Below are 12,197 nucleotides of genomic sequence, written 5' to 3' on the forward strand. Positions count from 1 at the left end.
AGTAAACAAAATTTGCGGGATATCAGAATATTACCAAAGAACTAAATTTTGCCATTGAAAGTGCACACGAAGATATAATAGAAGGGTCGGAACAGAAGTCAAATCATGTCCGAAGAAATTCTTTAATTACGTAAAGTCTAAGCTCAAAAGCAATAACTTTCCATCGCAGATGCATCTCGATGAAGATGTAGGGAACGAACATCTTCATCGAGATCGAACGAAATTTGTAATCTCTTTGCAAATTTCTTTCAGGAAGTATATACCACATTTTCCGAAGAAAATCGCGATCGGGACTACTTTTCATTTTTGCCGGAATATCCAAATGACATATCGGTAAACTATCTTGCGCAACAAGAAATATGCCATGCATTAAAGAAATTAGATAGAACGAAAGGACCAGGACCTGGCGGAATAGCACCTGTATTTCTGAAGAACCTGGCTGAGGAACTCACCCTTCCCTTATATTGCATTTTCAATATGTCACTACAAACTGAAATATTCCCAGAAAATTGGAAACAATCTTTTTTGGTACCTATCTTTAAATCAGGCGCTAAATCTGACGTACGTAATTATCGTGGAATTGTCATTATCTCTTGCATTCCTAAACTATTCGAAGCAATAGTGAATGAAAAAGTCTTCCAACAAGTAAAGAATAGAATAACGTGTATACAACATGGCTTCTTCAAAGGCCGCTCAACTGCAACTAATCTGTTGGCATTTGTGACTTTTATTTTGAATGCAATGGAAAATGGCAAACACGTACAAGCTCTTTACACTGACTTCAGTAAAGTATTTGACCGCATCGACATTCCATTACTACTCTTCAAATTGCAGAAAATTGGAATGGAACAAGCACTCTTAAACTGGCTGAATTCTTATCTAACAAATCGTGAACAAATTGTTTATTTTCCAAATTCTCTCTCAAATCCAGTAAAAGTCACTTCGGGAGTCCCACAAGGCTCTCATCTTGGTCCTCTTCTTTTCATTGTGTAGGTTAATGACATCTCCTTCGTTCTCAAGCGTATAAATGTACTTGTATATGCAGACGACATGAAGCTTTTCGCGGAAATTGGTAATGAAAACGACATCGAAGCATTTCAAAACGAAATACATGTATTCCATACTTGGCGTAATAAAAATCTACTAAAACTGAATGTAAAAAAATGCAACTCCATTACATTTAGCAGAAAAAATCATGTACCAAATATTGTAATACGTCTTGGAAATCAAAATGTAGAGAAATGTGAAATAGTTAGAGATCTAGGCGTTGTCCTGGACTGTAAACTCACATTCATAGAACACTACAACTCTGTAATCAATAAGGCAAATAGTGTGTTAAGCTTTGTCAAACGCTTCTCACATAACTTCCAGGACCCATACACAATCAAGCTTTTGTATATTACATACGTAAGGCCAATTCTGGAATACTGTAACTTCGTTTGGAACCCGGTCGTACATGAAGAACGCATTGAGTCAGTCCAGAAACAGTTTCTTCTATTTGCACTTCGTAAACTCAACTGGACCTCATTTCCACTTCCTTCATATGAAGCACGTTGCATGCTCATAAACATCCAAACACTAAAAGAACGCCGTGAATTTGCAATGCTTTCTTTTGTTAATGACCTAATTTCGCACGAGTACAGTCAGCTGAATTACTAGAAAAACTAAATTTCTATGTACCTGGGCGTCAACTAAGAACGCGAAATTTGTTTCTAACCAAAACATCCAGAACAAATTATGCAAATAACGCCCCTATCAATCGCATGATGCGTCTATACAATCAGCACTGCGAAATAATTGACACAACAATGAATAAAAAACAGCTAAAAAGAAACATGTACCGCAAAAATAATATTTAACCTAAGAAAACATTGTAACATTAGTGTATAAGTATGTAGTCTACATTTGTTTGATGAAAATGAATAAATAAATAAATATAGATAAATTATTTTCACGTTTGTTTGGATCAAGACAATAACTCTTTTGCATATGTCGAATGGGTTTGAATCTCGAACGGATTTTAGAATGCAGGAGGCGATCTCGTTCGGGTTGCGACATTTCCAAACTCGTTCGAGTTTCGGACTAGAAATGATTGTATCTAGAATTTACATGGTAATGAAACCTTATCATCAATTAGTTTCTAAAGGGTGTGTCACATCAAATTGCATCACGGAAAAAACGCTGTAGAAATTTAATTTTTAGGAATTATATCTCCAGCATTCGCTTATAATCAGATAAGAGTGTATAGATCACGTTGGCCATGCTTCACTGTCAATTTTTCGTAAATTTGGAAAAATGTCGTCGAACGAAAAAGAGCGTCGTGAATTAATCCTGCGCACTCATTTCGAGAATCCGGAGTTGTCACATCGGGACATCGGTAAGATGCTGGGAATCGTCCAATCCACGGTCAGCAGAGTACTAAAACGATACTTCGAGAACCTAACCATCGACCGGAAGGTGAAGAACGGCAAAAATGGATGCTCCGTCAGTGAAAAAGATCACAAGCGCGTAGTTAAGCAGTTTAGACGTGATCCGAGAAGTTCGGTCCGGGATGTCGCCAATAAGCTGAATTTGTCAAGTTCATTCGTCCAGCGGACCAAGCAGTGGGAGGGCCTGCGTACATATAAGGTTCAGAAGGCTCCTAACCGCGACGAAAGGCAAAACATGGTGGGGAAGACGCGAGCCCGGAATCTGTACACCGAAATGCTGACGAAGCCGCATTGCCTGGTAATGGACGACGAAACCTACGTCAAAGCGGACTTTCGTCAGCTGCCGGGCCTGTTGTTCTTCTCCGTAGAGGACAAATTCAGCGTTCCGGAGGAGATTCGCAAGCAGAAACTATCCAAGTTTGCCAAAAAGTACATGGTGTGGCAAGCGATCTGCTCTTGCGGAAAGCGGAGCGCCCCCTTCGTGATAACCGGCACGGTAAAAGGGCAGGTTTACCTTAAGGAGTGCCTACAGAAGCGCTTACTACCACTATTGAAGCAGCACGAGGGCCCGACCATCTTCTGGCCGGATCTCGCTTCGTGCCACTATTCAAAGGACGTGTTGGAGTGGTACGAAGCCAACGGGGTCACCTTCGTGCCAAAGGAAATGAACCCGCCCAACGCGCCGGAGTTTCGCCCAATAGAGAAATATTGGGCGATTATGAAGCAGGTCCTCCGGAAGAACCCAAAAGTTGTCAAATCGGAGGCGGACTTCAAGAGAAAATGGATTTCTGTTCAAAAAAAACTACAACCTGACGTTGTACAGAACCTTATGGACGGGGTAAAGAGGAAGGTGCGAGCATACGGGCTTGGGCTCGAAGTATGAATAAAAAGAAAATGTCAAAAGTTGTTTAATAGTTTTTATTTTACTGTCTAAAATTTTCAAAAGGATCGGTCTAATGGGCGAATTTCTACAGCGTGTTTTCCGTGATGCAATTTGATGTGACACACCCTTTACCAAACAAGCAGGTGACCACTTTACCCCACGTGACCACATTACCCCCACTACCCCTAAATATGTGTTCTGCCTCATGTATGGATTATGTTCTCTGAAGTTGAAGTCGATTTCATACATGGTCAGTTATTAGATTATCCTTTTACTCCTCAGATCTTCCTGTTAGATGTCCTGGGTCAAAATTAAGCTTCCCATTTGTTTGTTGGTCGTTACAGATTTGAAATCTAAACCCAATTTCGAAACATTTTGTTTTAAACAGAATTTTCATTATTACCAAATTCATATTATAATTGGTAAAATATTTATGTAGAAAACTACTATTTTTTCATACGACAATTAACTAACTCATGTCCACATTCGTGTAGATCTTTGTAATGTTCCCTCTCTTTATTACGCCCAAGTTTGGAATGAGGGAAAAAACTTTAACGGATCAGTATCGTCTGGAAAGCATTGGCGTGGCGTGGACACTTTGACACTTTTTCCATGCCAAGTTATGCGCTCGATGCGCTGAAGCGCCATACATAAAACAGTACAAAGATCGACGCCAACATGAAGATGTACATATGCAGGCTCTTATTTTCCTTTTATAAAAATCCTATCACACTTTCTTCTTAGTTTCGTGTCTATTATCTTTATCTTCACCCTGGATGCATCGCGTTCGGTGCAACATTCCAGCCCGGCCGAGTCGGGGACTTTTTCGGCAAATCAAGGTTCTCATCTAGCTCGTATTTTCGTTTTATTTGCTGCATCGGTTTGCAATTGTTCCGTTCCTCGAAAACGGAAGGGAACGGATGCTTCGATGATGGTTGATTACCTCCCCCATTACAGATCCTGGACTGCCGCAGAACGATCCTTTCGCCACGGGAAATTTGCTTCGTGTTTGTTAGCTTGAACGATTCTCCGAATCTCAACACATCCCCAGAACTGTGGATTGGGTTGATCTTGGTATTGGAGATATCGGAAGCTTCCAGTGGTTCCCGCTTTGGACTGGAAATCAATCTGATTTTTTTAAACCCCGATATTTGGTGTGGCTGCTGATAGAGCTGCTCCCTCGGTGGTTGTTCCTTGATCGATGATGTGTATGTACCCACTTTATAAATTGGTTCCCTCTCTCTGTTGACGATTCGAGCGTCTGTCCCTGCAGTGTTCGTTCCCTGGAGATGATCCGGGCTTAAATTTAACGACCAAGCGCTCAATGGTTTTTGTGATGATACTGTATGTTGCGATTGGGTTGCATTTCTCATCTTAGTTTCTATTTCAGGATTCGAGATTGGGGCAGAAAGCAAGTGCAACCTAAACGTACCATTGGCGCTCGAAAGCCATCGATACCTGGTTTCCGGAAGGGATTCCTTAAAGTCCGAATTCACAGATGACGTTTGTGGCAAAACATCCTTCCGTCTCATACCATACATTGAATTTGCATGTCCGGAAAGAGCATTTTCTGTTCCGCTATTTCGAACTTGTTTTACAGACTCTTCAGATTTTCGTCCAAAATAATCACCATGCTGTGATCGATTGGAGAGAGAAACAGATCCGCTGGTCCATGGTGCTTCGGAGGGTTTCATCAAAGTTGCAAAAGCTTGCCGAGAACCCGCATGAGTGAACACATTCAAACTACCTTCTGCCACCAGTTTGTGCTGTAAAGGCTGAGGAAGCCGAGATACGGCTGCAAATTTCATTCGGCGCAGCCTTGAAATGAATTGGCTGGCATCGTGATTATATCCGTTACTCGAAGGATAGCTTTCTGCTTGCATATCATCCGCGTCGAGAAATTGAACCGAGAGCTGATTTAGCAGATCCAACGTTATGGTCGGGTCCACGTTCTGGAACCAAAAGCGCTTTTGGTCTGGCTGAAGGACCTCCACGTTCAGCAACTTCGACGCAATATAAACACAAAAACAAGCCACAATTACTGGTTTGTAGCGCAAGCACATAGTGGTCAAATGTAAACTGTTAGCTTCCACAAAATATGCGACTTCAGTCAACGCATGTGAAGCTTTGAGACGAACACAAATCATAGTGATGTGCTCCTGGGCATGTTCAACACCGAAACTGAACCCGAGCGTCGCCAGCAGAATCGATTCGTGCAGTGTCACATTTCTGCACAGTTCGGCAATGTTGACCTCTCGCGGATCTACATTAAGACAGGCATGAAATTCCGCAACTATGCGCCATAGCGGGCTAGCTTCTTCCTCGGCCTTTCCTGCCAGACATAGTGCCGCTGGGACCAACTTGTTCCGGTGGAACACAGCGATCGGATGGAGCGCGTAGAATCGGTGCATATACACCAGAGCGGTGTTTATGCACTGTTGGGATACCTTCAAGCGATCGCCCAAATTCTGGGTGAGTTGCGCGGCCAGTCGCCTGTGCTTCCGCTCATCGTGAGCACTCATACCGCGTGCACGACTCGGGGTATTTTCCAACTGTTCGGCCGGGAGGAACCGTCCGAGATCCTCGTTGTCGACGTGGTTCTTTGATTCCATTTTTCCGAATATCTATTCAATGAATATAAATATAATTTAATTATTTTTACAATTGCTGTTGTTATTGCAAAAAAAAACGCACCTGAAAAGCCAGAATTATCCTGTATAAACTATTTATTTCAAGTACAGATATCACTTCTATCCAGAAAATAGCTTTTGGTGTGGAATATTTCCCGCGCTTTCAAACTTCGAAGCGCATACACTGAAAGGAAAAATTAGTAAATACAGTAAGTTATATTTGATGCGACATCACCTTTTTTCCGCATGCTGTGAGATGTTTCTCTCAATTATGGATCAGTAGGTCTGTGCCAACGAGAAGAAAAAAAAGAGATGTTTCTCCCAAGCAGAGATGCCAGGTTTGAAGACATGTCTTCATTTTGAAGACATTTGACTTTCGGTGAAGACATTTGATTTGTGAAGATATTTTGAAGACACTATGAAATATGCGAAGACAATTCAGTAATGCACCGTAAGTGAATTTTTGAGAGATATTATTTCCATAAAGTTCTAACTATTGACCAATAATATTGTCAAAAGAAGTTTGTCTCAGCGTCATTCGCTCGCTTTTCCAAGCAGAAAATCCACGAGTATATAGAATGAATTGAAATACGAAGCGAATTTTACTTCAAATTCTTTATGGATATGGTTTGAGTTACAACCAAAACTTAGAAACTGAATTAAACAAATTGAGTTATCACAGTTATCATTAGTTTCCTTCGATATGATTGTGAAGACATTTGAAGACATTTTTTCGTACCATGTGAAGACATTTGAAAAAATCACCTGGCATCCCTGCGCCCAAGGCGCCTAGAAGTATATCCGAAGGTGAGGCCGTTTCGTCACTAAGTTGGTTAGGAGAGCGGTTTATGAAAACAGTACGGAAGAAAGCAGAAGGGGAATTATTTGCTTGAAGCGTGAGAGAGACAGACTGATCAGCAGCGAGCTTCGGCACTAGCGTATTGTGTTTTGTTTACAAACAAAACACAGTAGACTTCCAAGATGGGTGAAGGGTGCTTTTAGCAAGTTGGCCCACCTTAGGATATACTTCTAGGCGCCTTGGTTTCTCCTACACTGGGAGGAAAATTTAGTATATATGACGATTTTTTTCGTAAATGTTACCAATTCGTTCGTCATTTTCTACCCTACTAATCATTGGTACATCTTACAAAAGGAAATTTGTAGGCATTATTTTTGTAGGATGGTGGGCATGTTGGCCCACCATTGGAGCAGCATCAGTGAAAACGTTGTTTTTTATTTGTAAGAGATAATGATAAGGGATAATGACATTATGTTGTTGATAATTAATTCTTATTTATAAACCTGTCTTCAATCATACATTATCTTTTACACAGTAATTTCCTATATCCTACATTCTACATCTAAACATTGCTCGTGCAAATAGACAGATTTATTCGCAGCCTCGACCGAATCAATCTCATATGTTTTTTCAGACTCTCACTCATCAAGGTTTTGCTTCTTTTCCTGTTGCACATTTTCATCCTTTAGGACAGGAACAACTGATTAGTTGGCAGTTGATGGGACCAGATCGCAGTACATTTAATCCGCATTATTTGCTCTCCCGTTTCCTGATGTATGATTATGGTTAGTTATAAATATGGGTTTGTGATGAAACATTTGTGATTACCTGAGATTTATTTGTGTTGCACATGCTCAGTCTAATATACATTAAATATTCCACCAGTCAACTGTGCAATTTAAATTCAAGGTTAGAAGCTGAAAATTAAAAGGGAAAGGATTGTGTTGAAGTTTATTTTTATAAGATTCGGTCTATTAAGATTTCAATACAACGAATTAAACTTTTGTTTTCCCGCAGCGAAAATAAGTTCTCGATATCTTTGTGGTCGAGAATTTGTTTTCGCCGAAGAGAAAAAAAAGTTACATATATTTGAATCTAATAAAAACCAAAAAAATACTTACCTCCGAATAGCTTTGTTTCCTCAAGAGAAACGATGACTGCGAAGTACGCACATTACAGTTCCTAGAAATGAAAACAATCAAGGTTACTCATGCTATGAAGTAAAATGTACGAATCTTTAGTAGGGATGTGTATTGCATAAGACATCCGTTTTACAAAGTTTTGGTAATATGTACAAAAAATGCGTACATTTTACCAATGTTTCAACTACTAAAGATTTGGTAGCTGCATTTACTAATGTTTTCCTCCAGTGTATAAAAGGATCAAACGTGTTCGTGCCTCGGGCTTTGTTTATTTACCTTTTTGACTGAACCAGAATTGGAATAACTGTTGGAATTTGCATAATTCGTATTTTTTAGTTGGGAAAAAGTTCAAATAATATAATTCTATCGTTCAGAATAATAAACACCAGACATTTGAATTATAATCAAGTTTATATATGTTTAGAAGCCTATTATACTGAAATTTCAGTACCTGCCTTTTGGCAGATATTTTTATCAGTTGGGCCCTTGTGATATGAAACGCTAGCACTAATTGATGAAAAAATGTAGTTCATTCGTTCATTCTTGTTAAATCGATTATTTTCACCTTTAACCCCTTCGCGTACGATTTGATTTCCAAAAGAGCGAACCAAATGCAAACGCTTCGATGGGTCACGCATCGAGTAATTCCACTACTCTGCTGAGCGTCTCAGCGCCTTGTGGTGTGCAAGCGCACCACGAGAGAGACTCGATGTTGTACGTTTTGGCACAATAATTTCACATCGAGTGAGACTCGATGTTGTACGTGAAAGGGTTAATAACAATACTTTCTCTATGTAGTGGAATATTGTAAGAAAAGTATTCCTGATTGTTGGATCTCTTTTGACATTTCGATTGGATTCTGTTTGACTGCCAAATTTGTTGATTTGACTACCAAAATTCGCATGACCCAGGTTGGCAATATGTACAAAAAAATTACCAAAGGTATTTGGCAGTTTTCTACTGAGGATTGTAATCAACCGCAGTTTATGCTCTCTACACCAGAGTTGCCAACTATAATTTTCAATAATCAGGATGAATGAAAATAAAAATTAGAAAGAAATCAGGATAGCTCATATTGAGTTGTCCGAAAAGTTTATGTCGATTTTTGGGAAAACAAAATCTTCATTTTTATAGACAGACATACATTTATTCAATTTTCAAACGGTTTGATTTAGCTTGCCCTGTTTGTGTGTAACGAGTTTATCTGTAGCGCTGTCCCACATTAATAGAAATTTGACCCCCTTCCTGTTTTCTGAATAATCTGAAATTTGGAACACGGCCGCTACAAAATGGCGGATTACGTATTTTCTCAAACCCCCATTGCCGTGACCAGATTCGCAACACTTAGAGGCCATCTTTTACCTCGGGAGATACCTTTCGCTCCAGAAATCGTACACAGAATGGATTCTAAACTCGATGCAATTAGAGACGTCGGTTAATCGTTCGATTAATTCAAACAATCGAATATCTAAAATCATAATCGAGCAATTTTGTATCGAATAATTTAAAATCAAAATATGAATATATCGAATAATTGTCACTGTAATCGCGACTAATGGAAGAAGGAATCTTTCTCAGGGTTAATGCATTTTTAGGTTAAGAATTTGGCTATATAAATTCTTTAATCCAACACAATCCAACATCATTTCTCGCGCAAATTTGACGCGCCATCTGGGATTCCTCAAGGCAGCCACCTGGGGCCGTTGATTTTCCTCTTGTACTTCAATGAGTTTTAAGCTGAACCTTCCGCGCTTGTCATTCGCCGACGATATGAAAATTTATTTTATAATCAACTCGACTGCCCATGCCTGCCTACTTCAGCAACAGCTGGATAGTTTTGCCGAATGGTGTATTGCTAATTGCATGAAGGTGAAGCCAAGTAAATGTGCTATTATCACCTATTCAAGAAAAAAGGAACCGATCTTGTTCGATCATAAACTCTTGGATACTTCCATCGAGAGAACCAACTGTATCAAAGATCTAGGGGTACTTCTAGACAGCAAACTATCGTTCCAGCAGCACATTTCATATATTGTGGGCAAAGCTTCCAGAAGTCTGGGCTTTTTGTTTCGAATCGGTAAAGATTTCAATGACATATATTGCTTGAAGTCTTTGTACTGCTCGCTGGTACGTTCGACTCTTGAGTACGGCTGTCAAGTTTGGAGTCCTTACTACCAAAATGGTGTCGACAGAATTGAAGCTGTACAGCGCAGGTTTGTGCGCTTTTCTCTTCGACGCTTGCCGTGGAGGGATCCGTTTCGGCTACCCAGCTATGATAGTAGATGCCTTCTAATCAATTTAGACACCTTAGCTGTTCGCCGCAATGTCGCCCGTGCTATGCTAGTGTCTGATGTCCTGACGTCGAAAACAGAGTGTCCGGCGTTGCTCCGTTCATTCCAACTACAGGTGCCTCCAAGAAGTCTGCGGAACCAAAATTTGCTGCGTATACCGGTCCGGCGAACAAATTACGCGACCTACGGTAGTATATCCGGTCTGCTCAGAATGTTCAACAGAGTTGCAGAGGGCTTTGATTTCAATTTATGTAGGGTAGCTATTAAACGTAATTTTAAGAGAATATGAACCCATTTAAATATCATTAGCGCATAGATTCTGCCTGTTGATTATTGTAATAAATAAATAAACACTTTTTTTATCCAACCATCTAACATCGACAACCCGATAGACCACACGACCAGAATGAAAATGAAATATTCGCTCGATTAATCGAATATAGAAAAACAATTATTCGAATAAATCGAATATTGAAAAATGTCCCGACGATTAATCGATAATCGAATAAATGAAAAATTTAGAAATCATCAAATGCAATGCAATATCCAACATAGAGTATCCAAATGCTCTCCCTCTAAATTCCCTCTCGATTCTCTCGTTTTCTTGAAGTGGCATGGCTATTCATTTGCCTTTTCCCGATATTGTTAAGTAAAGTGCTCAAAAATCGATTGATTTAAGTGCAAATTAAATGAATTGATAATTAAAAACATAGTATATAGATGTATATTTTCTCATGTCTGCTTTATATTCCGCACCCATCAATATGGGTATCAAATGAAGGGGCTTGACTAGTAGGAGACAGTTATTCATGGAAAATCTCGTTCCTGTTGACTGATTCATCTGAAATTTGGAACACACCTTTATTCCTGCTGTATTTCTGCCATTCCATGTCAAACCGATGTAGTGGTTCTCAGGTTTTCGTGAAAAGTGGTAGTTTTGTGCCTTTTCGCAAAGTACTAGACCCGTATTTTCTTTAATTTTTTCATTAGGGTGACCATTTTCATTTTAGGCTGGTCCGAAAAATAAAATTTTTTCCACTTATTTCCAAAAATGACCTGTTTCAACAATTCATAATTATTGAATTACTAAACCGATTTTGGTGCTCGTCATATCAAATTAAGGTCTAATGCTAATCTTTCTCGAAATAATATTACACTTGTAAAAACTTGGATTTTGTTTTTGTAATTATTGATTGTGTTTCTTTTTGACTGTTTACATGGTTTGGACTAGAGAGCGCTATATTTACCCAAATTATGGTCCTCAATTAGAAGTCGACATCGCGATTTCGCGTTGACGGCATCAGGCTACATGTTCTGTCATCGTGAAATGAAAACCATAACGCATTTCAGGGGGAATAAACTCACTATTTAAAATACAGTAATGTCGCGATTATATCACGTTTTTATCACGTCTCGTCTATATCACTCTCGAATTTATGTTGTATTTATGTTCTGTAAATGTTTCGTCTATATCACGTTTTTCGAAACAAAAAAAATGATTTGCAAATTCCAATTCGTCGTTGAGTTATTGAACAACGCCAGATCGCCTCCTCTTTGAACAGTGGTTCTCATCGTTAATAATAACTATGATTCGTGCAGGAAAGCTGTAATCGAGATAGTTAACAATTCACACGTTTCCCAAAAACCAAACATTGATTTTACGTGTGCTATCTTGCCACACACATCACCACCCACACCGACTCAACAGCAATAAATTCGAATGAAAAACGCAAGCTTCATGCTGAGCTGGGCAACAGGGATTATATCGGCTCAAGAGGAGGGAATCATTCCAATTACTCCCTTGTCAATCCGACCGAGATTAATCTCCAAAATATTGATAATACGCGCGCAAAACAACCCCTCGACAGTACCCTTTTTTCAGCAGGGTACTTCATTCACAGTCGGTAGAAAGAAAATCGTCAAAAAAAAACAACATCAACATAAGTACATTATTAGGGTGACAGCATCAAGGTAAAGTGAGAATCTTCAAGTACCTAAATGTACATACCTCTCCCTGGTACCA

At 39.4% G+C, this 12,197-nt stretch overlaps 2 protein-coding genes across 2 annotated transcripts in view; one reads left to right on the plus strand and one right to left on the minus strand.

Annotated features, from left to right (window-relative positions):
• LOC129761839 (uncharacterized) overlaps nucleotides 1–12,197 on the plus strand; it is a 111,193-nt gene that overhangs the window by 61,004 nt on the left and 37,992 nt on the right. The gene's annotated exons all lie outside the window — the stretch shown is intronic.
• On the minus strand, nucleotides 3,565–6,128 carry LOC129761840 (uncharacterized). Its single transcript, XM_055759631.1, has 2 exons — nucleotides 6,007–6,128; nucleotides 3,565–5,936 (listed from the first exon to the last, which is right to left on the minus strand). The coding sequence occupies exon 2, from the start codon at nucleotides 5,922–5,924 to the stop codon at nucleotides 4,080–4,082; it is 1,845 nt and encodes a 614-aa protein (XP_055615606.1). The 5' UTR covers nucleotides 5,925–5,936; nucleotides 6,007–6,128; the 3' UTR covers nucleotides 3,565–4,079.

This window comes from Toxorhynchites rutilus, chromosome 1 (genome assembly GCF_029784135.1).
Source record: "Toxorhynchites rutilus septentrionalis strain SRP chromosome 1, ASM2978413v1, whole genome shotgun sequence".
NCBI lineage: Eukaryota > Metazoa > Arthropoda > Insecta > Diptera > Culicidae > Toxorhynchites > Toxorhynchites rutilus.